Source organism: Acipenser ruthenus, chromosome 3, assembly GCF_902713425.1.
Source record: "Acipenser ruthenus chromosome 3, fAciRut3.2 maternal haplotype, whole genome shotgun sequence".
Taxonomy (NCBI): domain Eukaryota; kingdom Metazoa; phylum Chordata; class Actinopteri; order Acipenseriformes; family Acipenseridae; genus Acipenser; species Acipenser ruthenus.
The window spans coordinates 94,872,054-94,894,932 of record NC_081191.1 but is presented as its reverse complement, the minus strand read 5'-3'; the positions used below and the strand labels follow the sequence as shown (position 1 = coordinate 94,894,932).

Here is a 22,879-nt window from a genome sequence, read left to right as displayed (position 1 = left end):
AGAGGACCTAGACTGTACTCAAGTCTCAAGGACAACTAAAGCCAGCAACCCTGGACCGGCAGTGGATCATGCTGCAGCAAAACTGTCTGTGCTGATTTCTGACTCGGCTAGTGCTATCAGTATTGAATTCATGTGACATGACAATGAAACATAGACCAACTTACTATCAGTTAGGGGACTGTAGCCTACAGAATCATTCCATAAAGCCTACCTGTTGTGCAAGTCTCTTATTCTTTATACACTTGGTACAATACTAGTTTTATTTATATCTTTTTTTTAACCAGAGAGATTCTCCATTGAGATCAATGCTCTAATTTACAAACCCAACAACCCATTTACACACGACTGTTTCAAGACAAAAACTTAAAATCTTCATACACAATCAGAGCAGTTCCTAGGTGCTCATGCAGCAGTTTCTTAAAAAAGTTATCAACGATGCTAAACTGTAGAAAATCGTAAGAGAGAATGGGGCACCAAACTGTTTTGGGCTCCCTGGACATTTCGTATATCTAGAGAGACACTCATTTTTGATGAAACGTTATTTGGACATACAGTACTTCAACACGCTATTGAGGGTATCATAATCTGGGGATATATACAGTAAAGAAATCTGTCTGTATGTCAAACGTTTTTTTTACATGTGCATACAGTGGTTAATGATGGGTCATGGTGATTCGCTTTTTAATGTTACTAATGGCTATAATGATGGAATTTGAATAATGACTCTCGCCAAAATGAAGTGCAAGACCTTGAGCAGTACAGCCCTGTTGTTTCCCACTTTTGTGCTATAGACTAAATGACCTCTGTTTTTTGTACTCTATCCTCCATCTGGAAAATGATTTTGTGACTCATCGGTTACATTATGTTTCTCCCTACGGACAGGAATAACAATGCAATGTGGATTGTGTGGCTAGTGGGACGGTTCTTTGATAGATCTAGTGATAGCATTCTATTCTTTGAGATCCAGTCTGTGCAGATGGGGAGGATAGGAGTACAAAAACAGAGGTCATTCAGTCTGTAACAGAAAACTGGGAAGCAGGACTGTGCTGTTCAAGGCATTACAGTGCCAGGGACGCAGTGCTTTGGGATATATGCTGTGCTGCTCCACTGCTAGATACAGTACATTAGAAGGAGATCAGCAATCTTTATGTAAAAGCATTGCAGAGAATACCAGGGTTAATGAAACCAGCTTTTATAAAATGTATAAACCTGCCTCCAAATCCCACTGTAATTTTAATGTAGAAAGTGGTTTTGATACATTGCCCCTGGTGGAAAACACGAGCCGGATATTGAGTTAAGGGATGGCAGTTCTTAGGTTCACCGCTGTTTAGATCAATCAAAAACCTAGTCATTTTAAGATCAGCAGTTATTGCAACACCTTAAAAACAAAAACAAAGAGGCACTTGTATAGAATGTTTCCTCCCTAAAGAGATAAGAGATAAAGCTTTAGTGTGCCAGTAATTACACATTTACAGGCACACTAGTACTTTATGAATACAGCCCGGTATGTTTTATAATTACTTCTGATGCCTTCCTGATGCTGTCTTCCAGGACCCTATTGAAACGAGATGTATATCTCAAGGGTTCTATCCTGGTTAAAGAAACACCTTTGAAATTTGACATTGTAGCCCTTTGTGGCATCAAAGCAAGACGGCATGTGTCTGTGTACAGAGAACTCTGAGCTTCCCAGTTTAGACAATCTTGAGAGTACGAAAGGAACAATGTACAAATTGAGATATAATTAAAACAAGAAACTAAGAAAACAAGAAAACATTCAGTCAGGAAGATTCAAACCACCACAAAAGGAAATCAACATACACCCAAGCAGTACATGTGACGCTGTTTACTCTAGAACTCATTTAGTTTATGGTACTGGTCACAGTAGGGTTTTATTTGTTATTTTTTGGTTAATAATATTTGCTGTATCCTTGATAAAGCACAACCATTTACATGTCTTACTAGGGCATTCCAGGGATCTCTATTAACATACAGTTCATTAATATTCATTAAGATAAGAAAAGATTGGGTTATAAAATATTAACATGTTAACAGCTGTTTCTTTAGTATCGTTTTCAACCAGCAGCTGCAAGGCAGTCGGCTCTGCATGTATAGGTTTCATTTCTAAGAACATGAAAACATGAAAAATTCCTGTAAACAGTTTTTATGTTCTGGTGCATCTTTCATGAACAAATGCTGGTAAAATCAAGGTTAACTAATCCCGTAGTTTCTACCTAGTTGCTTGTTGTTTTTTATTATTATTATTATTATTATTGAACATTTGGATTTTCATACTACTTGATACTATAACTGATGACCGTCATTTTATTATAATTATGATTTTTGTCTTGGGATCTCTCTAAAGAACAAAAATGCATGTGTGTGTATGATAAATATAAATGAATAAACAAACAGAATTCTTAATTGACTGTTTATGGAATGGGTTACCTAGCTGTGCTGTTGATTCTGAATCATTGGGATCCTTTAAGACCCGGCTTGACAAAGTTTTGAGAGCATCTAGTTACTAGGAACGGGATGATCACTCTTCTTATGTTCAATGGAGACACTATGAAACCAACACTGGCAGAAGGCTACTGCACACATTACATCTTTCATCTTGATGAGTAGTCCCCTTTAATATAAGTGACGCTATAATTAAAGCACCACCAGTAATCTGAAGACACTTTTAACTGTATCTTCCCTGTATCACTACAGACCTCCCCCTTTCTCCAGTGGCTGGCTTGTGTTTATTTGTTTAAGTGCTTGGTGGGGTGCTGATTCAAATCAGCTGCAGTATGTGTTGAGGTGCTGACAGACAGTAATTGTGAGAGAATTAGTGTGCATATACATACCTCAGGGAAAACCAAGCTGATCCTTTTGAAATGTCCTTAGAGGCTGTACAAATTTAAAACAAACCAAAAACAATCACAAGTCAGATGATGTGTGCGTGCTGGCATCTGGTACAGCCACACAGAGGGTTGCTGTATCAAAGTGCTGGCGCTGGGTACAACCACAGATAGGGTTGCTGTATCAAAGTGCTGGCGTTGGGTACAGTCACAGATAGGATTGCTGTATCAAAGTGCTGGAGTTGGATACAGCCATAGATAGGGTTGCTGTATCAAAGTGCTGGCGTTGGGTACAGCCACAGATAGGGTTGCTGTATCAAAGTGCTGGCATTGGGTACAGTCACCGATAGGGTTGCTGTATCAAAGTGCTGGCGTCGAGTGCAGTCACAGATAGGGTTGCTGTATCAAAGCAATAATTCATTTGAATCAAAAGTTAATCTGCTATAAGTTTTATATATGAATATAAGTTTTATATATGGAAAAGTGGTAAACTTGCCTGGTAGAGGACGCAAGTGTATCTTGCCCCCACGCACAGTGAGGCAGATGGTTTGGGAGGCAAAGGGAAATCCAAGGGCCACAGTTGGAGAATTACAGAACTTGGTTGCATCTTGGGGTCACCAAGTCTCAAAATCTACAATTAGACGCCACCATGCCAATAGGCTATTTGGAAGGGTTGCCAGAAAAAAAGCCTTTATTGAGAGCAACCAACAAACGTAAGCTCCTGGAGTTTGCTAAACAGCATTGGCACTTCGATTGGAACCAGGTTCTATGGTCAGATGAGACGAAAATAGAGTTCTTTGGCCACGCACACCAGCGGTGGGTTTAGTGTCGAAAGAAGGATGCGTGTGCAGAAAAGAACTTCATACCTACTGTAAAATATGGTGGTGAATCTTTGATGCTATGGGGCTGTTTTGCTTCCACTGGTCCTGGGGCCCTTGTTAAGGTCAACAGCATCATGAACTCTACCAAGTACCAGGACATTTTAGCCAAAAACCTGGTTGCCTCTGCCAGGAGGCTGAAACTTGGCCGCAAGTGGATCTTCCAGCAAGACAATGACAAGTACTTGTCTCTAAATATATTCCAGGAAGGGACGAAGAAAATTCCTCGACACTGAAACTTGAAACCTCATTGTTTTAGGATATATTTCGCCATACTGTACTTCTTGTTCAGCACTTGGTCAGAAGGACTATCATTAACATTCTGGAATAATAAACAAACTAATTGTCGAAAGAACTGACGCTTTTTAGCCCTACATTCGAAAAGTAAGTATATACATGTATTAATATTAACTTGCCTGCATCCGGGTCATTTGATAGTTTTCTAACGACACCAAGCCCCGCTTTTTGTTCATTTTAATTGGTTACCTGCCGCTGCTTTGCAATTCTGTTGGCCCTTTTAGTTGTCAGTCACGCAAGTTGCTACACTTCCTGTACATCGTGGCAGCGCAGTAGAAGAGCACGTCTGTGACCGGTGTCGTTGCTGATTGAAATGTAGTTACTCGTCTCCAAATATATAGAACAAGACAGACGCTGTCATCTGTCTAGCTTTGTTTCTGAAAAAAAGAAAGATTTTATTTTCATTATTTGATTTGCAGTGGCCAAAGTTTTTGTTGTCAGACTCGAGATAGTTTGTGTCACACCAGCCCAGGTAAGTTGTTTTATTGTACGAATGTATTGTTTTAGTTGAAGTAATAATAACGCGCCTATTACGTATATGTGAGCAATTATCAAGTTAAACAAGTGTAACTATCGAAATGTATGTAAACGAGGTGTGTAGGTCCAGAGAATAATAATAATAATAATAATAATAATAATAATACATTTATTTAAATAATGTATTCAAATCATATATTCAGTAACTACATTTTGTAGTCACGATTAATGTCTATCGCAAGTAAAAACGGTGTATTCAGTATTTTCAGTTCAAACACGTGTGCCAGTGCTTGCGTGTAGAGGCGCAGAGAGTGCAGGTGCATTAGCATGGCTTATTATCAATGGATACCTGGCTCTCTTTTCCATATCCCCCAAACAGAATGTTTCTCTGTACATCATCACTAGGGCATTCTATGATTAACATACTTTTTTTCTTCCGAATGCTAAAGGATAGTTTTCTGTAAAGGGCAATTTTAAATGTTAATAAGCCATTTTTGAATAGGTGTATGTTAGGGGGGCATTCATGACAGTGTGAAGCAGAAAGTTGGTGGAATCTTAATGCAAGTACAGTCTTTGTCGCAGCAGCTACAACTTTTAATTGGTTTTATGAGTCACTTGTGTTAATCAGTACAGCCTCTCTCCAAGGCCGTTTAACAGGTTTGTTGAAATTAAACATGCCCACGCCTCCAATGCAATTGCACCAGTGCAGTGCCTCCAGGTGGCATTAAATGTACTGAATACTGTGACAGTAATGAGGCATGACCTACAAGGTGATTTATCAGAGACCTAGAAAGGATGTGTGAATGGAGCAGACTGCTTAATTGGCCGCAAGGAAAGCATGCAGTCTCAGAGACAGAGATACGGCTGTAGGTACTCCATTGGTGGCGCTAGTGCATCCACCTGCATTAATAGAAAGGTTGTGTGTGCACCTGTGTCTCCGAGACCTATATGACTGGAAGCTGAACCTGTGATTTGTTGGGGTGTGAAAACCACCACCTGCCTCCGTGGTAGACATGCACACCAAATGGCATGCTCTGGTAGTAGTGGAAATCATTAGTATCACAGGGAGACCCACTGTATACTGCTGCCTAGTTCTGCGCAATCTGCTGTTTAAATATGTTTTTCTAACATTTATTGGCAATTCTATATGTGGAGAATTATGAAACAATAAAACAAAAGGCCATCTAACAATAAATACATAAATAAACCAAACCAAAAATGATTTAAAAATTGTTTCCTGTGCATGCTTAGAACATAAGAACATAAGAACATAAGAAAGTTTACAAACGAGAGGAGGCCATTCAGCCCATCTTGCTCGTTTGGTTGTTAGTAGCTTATTGATCCCAGAATCTCATCAAGCAGCTTCTTGAAGGATCCCAGGGTGTCAGCTTCAACAACATTACTGGGGAGTTGGTTCCAGACCCTCACAATTCTCTGTGTAAAAAAGTGCCTCCTATTTTCTGTTCTGAATGCCCCTTTATCTAATCTCCATTTATGACCCCTGGTCCTTTTTTCTTTTTTCAAGTCAAAGAAGTCCCCCGGGTTGACATTGTCTATACCTTTTAGGATTTTGAATGTTTGAATCAGATCGCCGCGTAGTCTTCTTTGTTCAAGACTGAATAGATTCAATTATTTTAGCCTGTCTGCATACGACATGCCTTTTAAACCCGGGATAATTCTGGTTGCTCTTCTTTGCACTCTTTCTAGAGCAGCAATATCCTTTTTGTAACGAGGTGACCAGAACTGAACACAATATTCTAGGTGAGGTCTTACTAATGCATTGTAGAGTTTTAACATTACTTCCCTTGATTTAAATTCAACACTTCTCACAATATATCCAATCATCTTGTTGGCCTTTTTTATAGCTTCTCCACATTGTCTAGATGAAGACATTTCTGAGTCAACATAAACTCCTAGGTCTTTTTCATAGTTCCCTTCTTCAATTTCACTATCTCCCATATGATATTTATAATGCAGATTTTTATTGCCCGCATGCAATACTTTACACTTTTCTCTATTAAATTTCATTTGCCATGTGTCTGCCCAATTTTGAATGCGGTCTAGATCATTTTGAATGACCTTTGCTGCTTCAACAGTGTCTGCCACTCCTCCTATTTTTGTGTCGTCTGCAAATTTAACGAGTTTGCTTACTATATCAGAGTAAATCATTAAAGTAGATTAGGAATAGCAGAGGACCTAATACTGATCCCTGTGGTACACCACTGGTTACCTCACTCCATTTCGAGGTTTCTCCTCTAATCAGTACTTTCTGTTTTCTACCTGTTAACCGCTCCCTAATCCATGTGCATGCATTTCCTTGAATCCCTACTGCGTTCAGTTTGAGAATTAATCTTTTATGCGGGACTTTGTCAAAAGCTTTCTGGAAATCTAAATAGACCATGTCGTATGCTTTGCAGTTGTCCATTTTCAATGTTGCATCCTTAAAAAAGTCAAGTAGGTTAGTTAGACATGATCTCCCTTTCCTAAAACCATGCTGGCTGTCTCCCAGGATATTGTTACCATATAGGTAATTTTCCATTTTGGATCTTATTATAGTTTCCATAAGTTTACATATAATAGAAGTCAGGCTTATTGGTCTGTAGTTACCTGGTTCAGTTTTGTCTCCCTTTTTGTGGATCGGTATTACGTTTGCTATTTTCCAGTCTGTCGGTACAACCCCTGTGTCAAGAGACTGTTGCATGATCTTGGTTAGCGGCTTGTAAATAACTTCTTTCATTTCTTTGAGTACTATTGGGAGGATCTCATCCGGCCCAGGGGATTTGTTTATTTTAAGAGCTTGTGTCATTAATAATGTACTTGGCAGAAGTTTTTCATCTCAATACCTGTTTCATTTTGCATTTGGTCCTAATAGTGAAAGTTGTTTGACAACAAACTTAAACTTTTTTTGTTTTTACTACTTTTTTACTACTTTACTACTGATATGTTTATCTGTTCTTTTGCCAGCCTCAACAGATCACTTCATAAGTTCTGTTTTTCAACTTGCTGCAAGAATGATGTTTTGTATTTGCTTGTCTTGGTTTTTGTGTTGAATATTCCAACCTACAGTATTTATTTATTTATTTATTTATTTATTTATTTATTTTTATTTATTTATACTTCATGGCACATAAGGAATAATCACATTTTCATGAGAATTGTGTGTTATAGTATATAATATACTTTTTTTTCTTTTAGAAAAAAAAAAATGTTTTAACTAACAGGTTATCTAACATGTATATAAATGACATTACCAAAAACACAACATTTAAAAATAAATGTAACCACCACAATGCTAATTTATTTTCTTTTTTTTTGCAGAATGGAGTCCCTTATAATTAAATTTGGTATTTTGCTAATGATACTCTGTCTTTGTTCTAAGAAAGTAGAAGGGAAAAAAGACGAAGTGTTGTATTGTTCCGGTAAGTGAAAATATTAGATTTTCTTTCCAGTCAAGCAGATTAAATGCAATGAATGTGTAATGAAGTTGAGAAGCCTGAAAGCAAAGGCCCATTGGTCCGTGGTAAAATCAGACATTTCTAAAAGCAACCAATAGATTTACAAAAGCTTATTCCAAATGTGGAAGAGGCCATTTTACATGCATTACAGTTAAGCTGCGTTTTGCTTTCACCAAGGACTTTCTTGCTTTGACTTTGTTTTGTTCTATAAATCTACATTTTAGTACTGTGCAGCCTTTTTAGTGTGACCTCAATGGACGTTGTGTTTTGACACGGGTCTGCACCAATATCTTGGATGAAATCTTCAAAAATTTCAAATTTACAAAGGCTTTTCCCCTGTAAAGTACAATATTTAAACAATAGCCATACCATTGGTAGTTGTAGTTAGAAGCCCACTTTGCTGGTTGTTATCACACAGAACGATGATTAGGTTCTACAGAAAATAAGTTATGGATTTCTACCTTGAAATAGATAACGGTTTAAAGAAAATGACCCGTCACATGGGGCCTTTTTATCCCAGGTGCAGATAGCCTTCGTTGAAGTAACATTTAAAATGTTGGGTCATACCAGTATATCTGCCCATTAACTCCTTAAAGTACTGCACAGAAGGAAATGAGCATTTCAAACGTTGACTCTGGTATCGCAAGGAAACTGACTATTTGGATGACCAGATCCAACCTGTCTGGAAATACAAAACCTGTTTTGTGCACCTTGCAAAAAATATGAAAGTTAGCATGATTTTTATTTGTGGGACCCATACAGTATGCCCCTTGTACCTTAAAGGGTTAAGACACTCTATCCTGTATGAAGCGTTTGCAATGGAACTTCTGACTTGTTTGCTAGGGTTTAACACTGTATAAATACATGTTCCTTAATTAAATGTTATAATTTAGTGACCCATTAAGATATGTTATAGGTTTTATACTCGTTAGAGGAAGATCCAAAACTTTTTTTCACATGAGGAATTAAAAAGTAACTGCAGTGATGTATATTATAGTGGTGCAAACAACCATACACACAACCATAAAAAAAGGTGCCAAAGACCACGTGCTTTGAGACTGTGTGCATTGCACGATTTTTATCACTCAAGTTCCATTTAAAAAAAAATAAAAATCATTTCACTGTTACATTGTTTTAAACTCTGTCCATGTCAATAGTCATACAGACCACACTTCTTTTCCTTCCATTGTAATTCATGTTTACAAACCGTTTTGATTTCTGGTTTAACCTCATTCTCAGCTATTTGTGGTAGTGTCGCTGTGTGTTTTCTGGGTTGAAGTCAGATATTAGATCATCTGTATATTAGCTCATTTGCACATTTAAGGGCTTTCAGCTAAAGCCTGGCATTTTGTACATTACTGTATCTAGCTAATAATCAAAATACCCAGCACCCCTTTGTGGCTGTTTTACTGGGGTTGTTGCTGCTACAGTGCATAGGCTGGGAACTCTGTGTCATAATGACACTGATTCAAATTCATTGAGAAGAAGCACAACTTCGAAGCCTCAATCACTAAATCAGCATTGTTTTGTTTTGCCTAATTAGTCTGTTTCCATTTCCGGTATATTGTCCCCTGTGTTAATGGAGCTATATATATATATATATATATATATATATATATATATATATATATATATATATTGTGAGACAGCAGGGAGGGGGTTAAATCCTCCCTGCAGAAAACATGTGCAAATGCACATTGGTTGATGTAGTTGTTTTCTTTTATTATTTAATTATCCCCTGCACCTGGTGATCATTGTAAATCAGAGCCAGGTGCAGGGTATTTAAAGAGAGCAGCCAGTCTGTTCTAGGCTGTTGTATGGAAGGAGGCAGATAGTGTGCTCTGTCTCCAAGCAGTCAGACAGAAGTAAGTGCTGTGTTAAACCTGTGTGGTTTAATTAAGTTTTGGGGCAGGGAAACGGCTTAGCCGTCCTGTGTTAGTTAGGTTCCTGTGTGTGTAGTTAGTGCTCGATAAGAGCTAGGTGTTTATTTGGTTTTGTGTGTTTGATTTTTGTGTTTATTAAAAATAGCGCACCAGCGCTTAAAAATCCATTTCATTGTTCTGGGTCGTATTTTTAAAGGGGCAACGAACCCGAGTTAGTTGTGCTTTGTCACAATATATATATATATATATATATATATATATAATTGCATTACTTTCTGTACTTCAGGTATGTTCATTTACATTATAAGAGTTTGAAACAGGTCTAAACGGTCATATTTTTTTATTTTTTTGCATTATTTCTTTAGCCTGCAGGGCAATAGTTGAGGAGCTAAACTACTCCATAAAACAAGTGGATCCAAAGAAGACAATCCAAGTAGGAAATTTTAGAATTGCTCCAGATGGAAGTCAGAAACACAGTAAGGTACAAGTTATTTGATGCAAGCATGTAAAATAAAATGAGGGACCGCCACTAGCCACTTATCCAAACAGCAGTGGTCATTGGGGGGGTAAATTCTAAAATAAATTTAATTGACATCCTCTGGGATAAAAGTGAATTTCTTTATTATGTTTGGGAGTGGCAATTTGTTTAGTATCTATACATTGTTGTTTAACCATGTTTATTTCCCTTTTTTTTTTTTGGTCTTTTGAACTTGAAGTACAAAATATATGTAAATGTTTAAAAAACTATTAAAGAATTCAGACACAGACTTAGCATCAAAACCAATAAAACAATGTAGTAATACAAAATAAACATAACTTTTAAAGTTATTTAAACGTAAAGTCCTTTTATACAGAGGATGAAACAAGTTTTTTTTTTTTTTTTTTCCTCTATGAGGTCACCCCAGTATTAATATGTTGGTGCTAGATTCACTTGTTACAGTGGGCAGACCAGTGATGCGAACACAGTAATTGGATCTGTCTGTGCTCTCCTCCATTATCGTTGATTGGTCCAGACAAGGATAACAGGTTCAGTTTTTTGCCTGTCTGTGTATGTTTATCACACCCTGGTTGGTGTAGTTCTCAGTCACATAAACTGGCTAGTCTAATATTACTATATTTATTTGAATTTCTGACGTGTGTGTGTGTGTGTATGTATGCATGTATATGTACAGGAGGGGATCACACTACTTTGGTCCAGCACATATGCACAGAATATCAGACTAAACAAATAAAAGTCAACCTGTTTAGTATATATAGGTTAGTATACTGGACTTAGTCATATGAACCAAACTGTCAGAGTTCATGCAAAGTAACGTGTTCTTGCAGCCTTCTGCTGGATCAAAATAACAATCGCGTTGGAGCATTCTTTTTCACACTCACTTGTTAGTGTATTATCAACATTGCATTTATTTTGGGCGTTCTCAAGAACGAATGGCTAAACATTCCACATTTTGGAATTTTGTTCACTGCACTTTAAACAACTCATTGCTTAATTATATACCATTACTTAAAAAAACTAAAAACAAACAAACAAACAAAAAAAAATTTTTCATATTTTTCTCGGGTACGTGAATCAATCTAGACCTTTTTGCTTTGCTGTGTTTTGCAGTAGTCTGGACAGCTGTCGTAAGTGAAGGAATATTAGCTAAATATCAGCTTCAATTTCATACACTAAAAAAATCAATTTGTAGTGTATCGTGACATATCCCACTCCAACGGAGCGATCTCATTTGTTGTGATGGTGTGTAATAAATGAAGTTTACTGCAGACCCCACGTAACTTAATAACTTCTATGTATTGTGCACACTCATTAGGCAGCTGTGGTGTAGTGATGTATTTTTATGGAGTGCATGAACAGTTTTAAAATGTTCATATAAAGTCGAACGTTTATCGGATAATAACCAAATTAAATCTGAAATGTCTATAAGGGGCTAGGATTCTGTGATAAAAGTTTGGGGAAGATTGATCTGAAATCAGGCAGTTATCGTGCATAGTATGACAAACAAATGGACAGACACAATCACCGTATATAAGGGTCCCCATGTTTTGCGTGAGGACTCAAATATCGGCATTTAGTATTGCCAATTCTACAGTTAAAAACACGTAACCCATCATCAGTTGTGATGTGTGGAACACAAGTATTCTCTCCTTTTTTTTTATTCAGTCTTTTATTAACTGCAGACACAGAGTTCATTGTAGTTCCCTTGAAGCACATGAAATGGGCTGTAATTGCTTCTAACTGGTAGACATCATTATTTCTCAATCTGTATTTTGGAAACTCTGAAACCAGTGTGTTTCCGTGGATTTGATGACAGCATGCAAATGAGCAGAATTCCAAAACTACTGTATCCATTTTGCATCGGCAATAGAAATAAGGCGCCTGGCTATTTTCAGGTGATGTGTACAAACCAAAATGAACACTAAAAATGTTTTATTGATGTACCTCAAGGACACCCGAAGGTAAGCTTCAGTCCCATTTAGAGTTGATAGTTTTTGTAAAAGTCACTTTTTTTTTGGTTCAGGAGAATGTCCTTAATGAAATTAGTGTTTCAGAACTGTACTGTGTTTTATTTTGATGTTATTGTGTTTTTTTTTTTTATTTAAGCATGCTTCATTGTATTTTTCAAATGTAAAACAGAACTCTTGTTGAACCCATTATTAATTGCAAGTATATGTGGAGTTTTGACTGAAATCAGCTGTATTCACCTGCATTTAGGGGTTAAAATATTTTTCTTGAAGATTTCTGCTGCCATGTGTGATCGTGACATCACCAATATAATTTCTAAATTATCAAAATTTCTAAATACCAACATTATAAACTAATTTTGCAGTTGGGCCATTTTATATATGAAAATGAGATAGCTTTCTAAATCCAGGATACTAACATTAACATAATGTAATACACTAATCAAAAAAGGTTATATATATATATATATATATATATATATATATATATACAGTACTGTGCAAAAGTTTTAGGCAGGTGTGAAAAAATGCTGTAAAGTAAGAATGCTTTCAAAAATAGGCATGTTAATAGATTATATTTATCAATTAACTAAATGCAAAGTGAGTGAACAGAAGAAAAATCTAAATCAAATCCATATTTGGTGTGACCACCCTTTGCCTTCAAAACAGCATCAATTCTAGGTACACTTCCACAAAGTCAGGGATTTTGTAGGCATATAGTCAGGTGTATGATTAAACAATTATACCAAACAGGTGCTAATGATCATCAATTCAATATGTAGGTTGAAACACAATCATTAACTGAAACAGAAACAGCTGTGTAGGAGGAATAAAACTGGGTGAGGAACAGCCAAACTCAGCTAACAAGGTGAGGTTGCTGAAGACAGTTTACTGTCAAAAGTCATACACCATGGCAAGACTGAGCACAAAACACAAGGTATTTATACTGCATCAGCAAGGTCTCTTCCAGGCAGAAATTTCAAGGCAGACAGGGGTTTCCAGATGTGCTGTCCAAGCTCTTTTGAAGAAGCACAAAGAAACGGGCAACGTTGAGGACCGTAGACGCAGTGGTCGGCCAAGGAAACTTACTGCAGCAGATGAAAGACACATCATGCTTACTTCCCTTCGCAATCGGAAGATGTCCAGCAGTGCCATCAGCTCAGAATTGGCAGAAAACAGTGGGACCCTGGTACACCCATCTACTGTCTGGAGAAGTCTGGTCAGAAGTGGCCTTCATGGAAGACTTGCGGCCAAAAAGCCATACCTCCGACGTGGAAACAAGGCCAAGCGACTCAACTATGCACGAAAACACAGGAATGGCAGCAGGTGCTCTGGACTGATGAGTCAAAATTTGAAATATTTGGCTGTAGCAGAAGGCAGTTTGTTCACCGAAGGGCTGGAGAGCGGTACACGAATGAGTGTCTGCAGGCAACAGTGAAGCATGGTGGAGGTTCCTTGCAAGTTTGGGTCTGCATTTCTGCAAATGGAGTTGGGGATTTGGTCAGAATTAATGGTCTCCTCAATGCTGAGAAGTACAGGCAGATACTTATCCATCATGCAATACCATCAGGGAGGCATCTGATTGGCCCCAAATTTATTCTGCAGCATGACAATGACCCCAAACATACAGCGAAAGTCATTAAGAACTATCTTCAGCGTAAAGAAGAACAAGGAGTCCTGGAAGTGATGGTATGGCCCCCACAGAGCCCTGATCTCAACATCATCGAGTCTGTCTGGGATTACATGAAGAGAGAGAAGCAACTGAGGCTGCCTAAATCCACAGAAGAACTGTGGTTAGTTCTCCAAGATGTTTGGGCCAACGTACCTGCCGAGTTCCTTCAAAAACTGTGTGCAAGTGTACCTAGAAGAATTGATGCTGTTTTGAAGGCAAAGGGCGGTCACACCAAATATTGATTTGATGTAGATTTTTCTTCTGTCCACTCACTTTGCATTTTGTTAATTGAGAAATCTAAACTATTAACATGTCTATTTTTGAAAGCATTCTTACTTTACAGCATTTTTTCACACCTGCCTAAAACTTTTGCACAGTACTGTGTGTGTATATATATATATATATATATATATATATATATATATATATACACACACACAGTCGGCACTCGCATATCCAACCCTATAAAATGATGACTTCTTTGACGGTTAAACGAGTGTGACACATATCTGATTATTTCATTTTGGCCTGTTCAAACCCTTGTCCGTTTTCAGGGAACACAGATACAATGTTAAATACATATCTGAAAGGACTGCATTTTAAAATAAGTAGGTTTCCATTTAGATGTACTTTAGTTGGTTTTGTTGGTACAGTACTATATTTAACAGAAGTATATTCTGAAAATATCATTTGCCAAAAGAGACGACTGGACTGTAGTACAGTACATCCTTTTAAATCCAGTGCATATTGTAACATTATGTAAAATTCCCCATTAACGACCCAACAGCAAAAGGAAATTAAAATGTTACCCGTACACAGAACTGAGTAAAACGTAAAAGGCAATGCAATTTAGCAAAAGATTAAAAAAACACTAGTTTCCAGAATTAAAACCGTATCCAAGGTCAGTATTCAAAATTGCAGAATATCGTGCTCGATAATGCCCTAATGTCACAGTTCACTTGCAAATAAAAATGCACATAAGCAAATAAAGATCACAGATTTTAAAATAAAATCCATCACAGTATCTAAAACTGTTTAATGATTAACTTTTACATTACCGTAGCTTGTCTCGTTTGCTTTGTTTTTGCTGCATTTTCGTCATGTGAAATTGGAGGAAACGCTGTGTAACTGCACAATATAAGACTGATTTGGAATGCGAGGGGGGGAAAAAACGTGGGCTATGACGAATAAACAAGTACATTGTAACATTGAAGAACTGGTGACAGAGTCGGAAATCGCGTGTGTCGGGTAAGTGCGTTAATTTGTTACATATATATATATGAGGATTGATTTTATTCTTAATACAAGGGCGGTAAAATGTGACTGATGTGGATCTGGGTAATAGATAGCCAAGTGCTGACTGTAAAATAAAAAACGTGTTAGAAACTAACACTAGCTTTGCACTCAGTCCTGGCTTTCGGCACTACTGTTAATGAAGTATATTATTTAAATGAGGGAGGTTTGTGCAATCAGACCCTTGTTAAATACATTGTTCCACTGCTAGAGCTCCATGAACAACTCCTATTAGTAAACCTGCAGGCTTGGGTGGGATTTATTCGTGCTGTGAAAAGTGCCATGATTTCAGAGTACATTTTGCAGGGGCCTATTGCTCAAATTTCTGGCACCTGTTCATTTCAATCGCATACCTAAACAAGTGGAGTTCTGAAACCTAGGACTGGCTTTAGTACAAGTGTGAATTTCTCGACATGGTCAAATTTCCTACTCTAAACCTGAACAGATAAATGATTCTATGCCACCATTCTTTTGATATTATTAGAAAGTACAGGTGCTTATATTTCTATTTACATTTTTGGTATTTCAGTAGTTGTTGGACTATCACTGCAGGAAAATAAAATTTGGAGAGGTTATAAATCAACAAGGCAATGTCATTAAAATGAGATCTATATGTACCTATGGCATGATACAATATGAAGGGTTTTGTGATTTGTTGTTCATATTCTCTGCTGAAAAAGACTGCAGGGGGTTTCATTAAAAGCAGACTACAAGTGCTGCCCGACCGTTACTTTGGAAACCACAGGCGATATGGGTGGACCAGGTTCCTGTTTACATTGCCCAATACTGACCAGTGTTTTCAGTCCATAGCGCTGACCTACTTTTATTCTTTGAATATGTGAATCATTGTGAATGAAAATAGAATATGACACTTCATTTAGATGATAGACCCTGTAGTTCATGTCAAGAAGTATTGGTGATAAAGTGAAGTACAACCTCTGTACAGTAGACCGAGACACTGTATCCCAAGAGACTATTGCATTTTGTTTGATCATAATTGTATATTGGAGAAAAAGCATTGCTCATAAATCCCTTCCACAAACACAATGAAATTAGTTATACATTTGTATAGTATGTTATATGTAATAAACTAATCTTGTTTTTTAGCACCAGGTGTTTCCATCCGTTCTTGTTAACTTCACGCACAGACTGAAATCTCTTTAAATGTTATATACGTCTCTCTGGAATTTAAACGTTATTTCTGTCAAGTTATATCCTCCAATAATTTTTTTTTTTTTTAAACTTAAACTGATTTGCATATTATATGAGGAAATTTTATACACTATTCCTCACAGTGGATTAATTTGAAATAAATGCTAATTATAGTTCCCAAAATCCCCGAGTGAGACTCTGTATTCATATATTCCACATGAATTACCCTACAGCAAAGTAGTTGTGCTTCAGCAATGCATCTCTAAATATCCTCATTGTTGACACATGCAGCAAATATTCTTTCTATATTGGCATGTAAGAGTGTAATATAAATATGAATGCCCTGTGCTTGTATGAGATTACTTGATTAAAGTGTTCTGATTATTCCTTGATGCTTGTTGAACTTTTTATATGAATATCAAAATCCCTTGATACAAGGCAGAAAACGTACTCTGTTACAAAACGTGAACTCATCTCAACGGTTGTGTTAATGATATTAATTTGATATACAGTGTAATAAATCATACTGATTGTGCCATAATCCGTGCTATAATTAGTTTAATTTGTGAGTCACAAAAGTTGAAGGCCCATCAAGTATTGAGACGTCTTTCTGTGTTATATTAAGGACATAACCAAAAACTTTTCTTTGTTTGTTTTAAAGCTTTCTTAATTTGTTACTGAATTTCTTTTTAGTACTAATGTTAAAATAACATTGTGGGAGAAATGGCTAAAATTGACAAGACAATTGAAAATCTGGCATATGTATATAAAAACCATGTTCTGAAGCAGAATTAATACCTTACCAATGTCTTTGTTTTTATTAATGTGTAGTTATACATTTTCTTTTCTTTGACTTTGTAGACTAATCTGCAATCTATGTAAAACAGTTCTGTATATGTTTCCTAATCAGAACAAACACATTTATACTAGGGGTTTGCATTTTACACAAAATGCTCTTCTGGATTGTTTTATTGTATTTCAATAATGGCTGCCTTTCCAATGAGAATTCAATGGAGGGTAGTATCTCTGAGAGGCCTTTTCTGCTGTGTGAGGATATCCAAGCCCTTTCTTATTCCTCTGGAAATTCTTTATTGACAGGTCCTATTCAAAACCTTCAGACTGTTAAGGAGAAGAATTTAATTCACAGCCATTTTCCAGATTTCATGATCTTAAAAATTCAATAGAGGATGCAGTACAAAAAAATTGGAAGCTGCAAGGAAAATATGAAATTATGCTGTTAACAATTTATAGGAATTTATGATCGGGGAAAATCTAAACATTCACTGCATCTGTATATCCGCATATGTAAATGCATTTTAGTTTTGACACAATGTGCCATATTTAAGAAACATTTGTATCTTTTAAATTGGTTATGCATATATCCATATCCTAAACAATGAAATCTGTTTGTTAATGAATGGCAATTTCAGTTTCATTTAATGGTCTTAATTTAAAAATTAATTTAAAAAAAAAGTGTAAAATATTATTTGTTTCATTGCTGCCAAAAAGAATAAATAATAATATATTAAACAAAATTTTCGGACTCAATGCTTTATTTTTGAAGCTGGGGCCTTTATCTGATGTGTGACCAGATGGTATTGAAGCAAGGAGAGACCTCTTTGTGAAATGAGGCCATAATGTAATCGCTGGGACCGGAAGGGTCCATACTGTGTCTGAAAGAAGACAATGGAGTCTGGATTTATCTACATTGCAGAAATAGAGTTCATCCGCAATCCAGCCCCTGTGACCAGGGTTGACATGAGAACTTCCTACTTTGATCACTGGAGGGTGGAGATGAACCTCCTTCAAAGGCCAGCGGATGCATCTCTGCTGTTTACCCTACACTTGGCTTCAGTTGACACCCCCTTCCGGGGGGAAGACACCAGGGCAAGGGCATCTTGCACCTTGACCCGTCTAGACGACAGAACACTTTTTTTGTCCTGCTACCAAGGGGAAGGGGTGCACTTTGACCTTTGGTGCAGTTGGTTCAGAGAGTCACACTGGGAGTATAGGTAGTATCTGGTTGTTTTTCACACAAATTCTGCGAAAAAAGAGAGGGGGCAGAGACATGACCCAGCTGCTCAGAAATACAAACTGAATCAGTAGGTGCTGTGAGAAGTGACATTTTGGAAACTTATTTTCTTTGTGCTAACCCTGGGGAGTGATCACATCTCTTTTAATAAAAAAAAGTGTGTAGAGAATTAAGGTAATAATAATAATTTCTCTTTCTGGACATTTTGAGCATTCATTGTATTATTTTGAACAGTTTTAGGTCTCGGTAGAACATACAATTCGGAGTGTTGGATTTTAAAATTATATAATCTATAAAGATATGTTTACAAAATGATAGGAACAATAGTGTATTTTTTTAAAAATTTTAATTCTAATGATGTGTTTGTTTATTAATTGTTATGTATATATTTTACACCAAGGTCCCATTTGCAAGGTCAGAGACTCATTTAACTGAGCTGATGGAAGAGGTTTGCAATCATATGAATGATTATTCCTTGTATGTTGACCCGGAAACTAAAGAAAAACTGTATAAGAGATTTGCTCCAAGGGATGGTGATCCTGACAAAAGTATGCTGGGAAACCTGCAACATTTTCAGTTTGGTGATGGACCAGATTCTTCAAAGTCTTTGAAATTTGCGGTAAGGATGTCTATTTATTTTCTTGTTTTTGGGTTGAGACCCCTGATTTTATATTGAGTTTGCGTCTTTTTAATACTGTATCATTTTTTTTCAAGTGACTGTTTTTAATGTGGTTTGATAAAATAGACCTTGTCTTTAGTATTTAGTTGTACTGTTTGTAATGGGTCTAAATTATACATGCATTTCCAGTACATTATTACTCTTAAGAATATTTGTTTATAGCCAAATGTAACCATTATATAACTCCAGCTTTCTTTTGAACAAGCAATACACCATTTCTAATACCCATATTGGCACCCTGGTATGAGGGTACAGCTTTGTTAATGTGAGGACAAACTTTCATTGTGAAACATACATCTGTTGAGTAAAACAATACACCATTTGTAATAACACATGGGTAAATTGAGTTTTCTCATTTCAAGCATTTATTACAAAATGTGTATTCCTGAATCTAGCATATATTTAAAATAATTTTAAAAAATAATAATTGTAATCCGATTTATAAATCGGGAAGATAATATATTAAATTAATTATAAGAAGTGAATTTAATTTTAACTTTTATAAACATGACATAATTCTTGTCCACTGAACTAGTGGTCTTATAAAGGTTTTTCTGTTTGCTAATTTGATAAAGTATATATTTTAATAAGGACCATAATTACTATTTAAGTAGACATACATTGGAATAAAGCCATTACTTATCAATTGAAACTTAAATACATTTAAAATGGGATGTGCTGTTTTGTTTCAGCATTTAACTTAGAGAAAACGATTCTTGAATTGTTTCTATATCCTCTTGGTTAATTTAAATCGTGGATAATAGTCAAAAAGAGTGCTGTAATTTACCATTGTTAATGCTGGGAAACTGGAACATCTCAACTAGCCTTTAATTGCATACAAGATTGTGTCTTGGGGCCTTTCAATTCATATTATTTTCCTCCCTATTTCTCAAGATAATGTCAATATTAGTCAATGCAATATAATACACAATGATGTCCTATTCGTTTTGAGTTTGAGCTGTCTCTCCTGTTTCTGGATTAATATATTTAAGGTGTGTGTGCTTTTTTTTTATTTGTGCACATTTATTTCAGATGTTTTAGAAAAACTTTGTGTAGCAGCAAAATGTGCTGTGCGCTGTTGATGCTGCAGAATGATTCCTCCATAATGGTTCAACAGCAACAGAAATAAAATGGCAGCGGGTTGCAAAGACATGCCCTCTGTGTGCAGTGGCGCACTTCAGAGCAACCCTGTGAAGATGATTCGCCTCCACTGGTTTGGAGTGTGTAAATCTGTCTATTTGTATTCTCCCCTCACAGTGTGAAAGCATAGTAGAAGAGTATGAAGATGATATCATTTCACTATACGCCCAAGAGGCAGACCATGTGGTGGGCAAGCTGTGCAGGGATATATCAGGTACGGTTTCAGATGCAATGGTGGTGCTCTCTTTGAGCTCTGTGCTTTTTCCCTGCTGCAGTATTGCTATGGAGAAAGAACTAGCAGCGTCATACCAGAAACCAGTCTCCATAAATGCTGGAATCCAAATATTGGCTTGTGTTTGGTTTAAAACCATGTCCATCTGTCCTAGTAAATTTAAGATGAAGAAATCAATCTTATACACAATTCATTTAATTAAAATTAGGAGACCAAAAATACAGTGCGTGTAATATATATTATTAGTTTTTTTTGTAAACAAGCCAGATTAACATAATGCCCAGGTCTATAACATCTGCAATTCAGATCACGGAAGAAAGTATATATTTTTTATTATTATTTATCCTGCTGTCAAATTCTTGCCGCAGCGAGATTTTAAAAATACACCTTTAAAAAAAATAATATATAGGAAAATACATTTAGTGAATCATTATTGGTATTATAATATCAAAAAACATTTCATACATTAAAATGAAAAGGGGACTGTAAACGTTATAGTAACACAAGAATACCAATTAACATAGTGATTGTACAGGGGGTGTAGATTGTGGTGTGTTTCTTTTTTTATTTAGTTATTATTTTTTTTTTTTTTAATTTGTTTTGAGACCCAGGATGTAATCAAATTCCTGTACTCTAAAACACTATCTTAAAATAATGATATGCTCAATAACATTTAAGATGTAATATTTGCCTGAAGTTGTTATTATTATTAGTGGTAAAACAGTGATAAAACATATTGCTGTTAAATGAACATGTTAAAATTCAAAATGGTTAAGACAGAAGGGAGGTTATATTGTGTTTTTACATGCATCTTCTCTAGAGTAGCCTACAGAAGTAGGGTTTTCAAAGTAACAAGCACTGCTGTCAGTGTGGTTGTGTTGTACTGTTGGGGGAGGGGACTCAAGTTTCAGACATACCAGGTACACAGATAACTGTTTTATATAATTGGGAGGGAAACCAATATATTGTAAAGGTCCACAGATTTTCAGAAGAAATGAAAATCTATATTTCTAGTCTGTTGGAGACCCCTGCGTAATCTACGTGATGTAGTAGACTCTTGTTTTATGGCATGTGTATATTTCTAGTCTGTTGGAGAACCCTCTGTCATTTTTTATATATTTTAATAGGATTCTGCAACCAGTCATCTTTCATATTTTAATTGTGCTTAATATATTGAACGCTAACATTTTAATATTGTGTTCAAACATATGCTGTAACAATATGAATGTACATGTAAGATTTGTAGCGCTCTATATGGGACTTGCTTGTAAATATTTCATCTCTATGGAAATATCATGTGTTTTTTGGGGGGGTAACAAAATCAATATTTTTTGTTCAAGATATGTGTTATTTCGTCATTGGTGTTTGATGCAATGAGCTTTAATGTATCATATGAATGGTTAAATCAAAGAGCAAACATTTGGGAGCCATGACTTGTAGTATCCAATCAGCGTTTTAGTGCTCTGGTTGATGCACATTGGTAAATCGATAGTGCCACTCTTTTTAAATATGCCTAGTCCAGATTTACATTGTGGGTGTTGTCTTGTACAAGGCCTGGTTTTACACAATTGTCTACTAACTCAAAGCTCATTAAACTGATTTAACGATGGTTAGTTTCTTTGAAAATATCTTTGAAGAAAGTCCAACTGCCCTTGATTTGCACCTGAAGCAGCTTGAATTCTCAAACAAAATGCAAATAGAAGAAAAAAGAGAATTTAATTTGTTTCATTATTAACCCTGTGAAATTTTTTCTTTCTTTCATATTATAATATATTTCATCTGTGTATTTTCTCCTCTTTCAGATCTATGTAAAGGCTCTGTTGCCTTCCACACTGAACTATAATGCACAGGTATTGTACTGAAAATGATCCAGAGCATTTAAGCAGAAATATCTGCAATGAAAAATAAATGGACTTCTATTGATGACCAACTTTTTTTTTTTTTTAAACATAAAGAATTTTAATTTTAAAAAGCTGTTTGTTTTCTGCTTTTAAACTTAGCCACTAGGTTATGATTATGATATTGAGAAGCAACGTGACCATGAAAATAATGTTATTGATGACCTAGTTGATACATCATATGGCTGTAGACATGTATATAATGTATATAATATAACTTGGGTTTGTTCATTCAATAAAAGTTTAAAATGTTGGGGTTTTTTTGTCTGTTTTATGTCTTTAGTTGCCATAACATTTAAAGGATTTTAATTCTTAACTTGTATGTTTCATTACATAAAGAATGATGTATAACTATCGTTTTACCAATACAGGTTATAAGATGGTCTAGGACTGATGATGATTAGGGGTTTCAAATAGTTATTTTAAGTAAAAAAAAATACTCTACAAATATAGGGGCTTTCGCCACGGTACTTAAGTTAGAG

The 22,879-nt window shown here is 36.0% G+C and overlaps 1 protein-coding gene across 1 annotated transcript; it reads left to right on the top strand.

Annotated features, from left to right (window-relative positions):
* The first annotated feature begins 4,272 nt into the window (after positions 1-4,272).
* On the top strand, positions 4,273-22,650 carry LOC117435619 (protein canopy-1-like). The gene is made up of 6 exons (XM_034058941.3): positions 4,273-4,490; positions 7,814-7,914; positions 10,199-10,314; positions 18,849-19,067; positions 20,385-20,481; positions 22,302-22,650. Exons 2-6 carry the CDS (start codon positions 7,815-7,817, stop codon positions 22,340-22,342), a joined length of 573 nt encoding a protein of 190 aa, XP_033914832.2. The 5' UTR covers positions 4,273-4,490; position 7,814; the 3' UTR covers positions 22,343-22,650.
* The last annotated feature ends 229 nt before the right edge of the window (positions 22,651-22,879 follow it).

Excerpts from the sequence above, each read along its gene's own strand:
- LOC117435619 (XM_034058941.3), top strand. The coding sequence starts at position 7,815 with ATGGAGTCCCTTATAATTAAATTTGGTATTTTGCTAATGATACTCTGT. Across the intron at positions 10,315-18,848 it reads GAAGTCAGAAACACAGTAAG|GTCCCATTTGCAAGGTCAGA; the intron begins GTACAAGTTATT and ends TTTTACACCAAG. Across the intron at positions 19,068-20,384 it reads CAAAGTCTTTGAAATTTGCG|TGTGAAAGCATAGTAGAAGA; the intron begins GTAAGGATGTCT and ends CTCCCCTCACAG.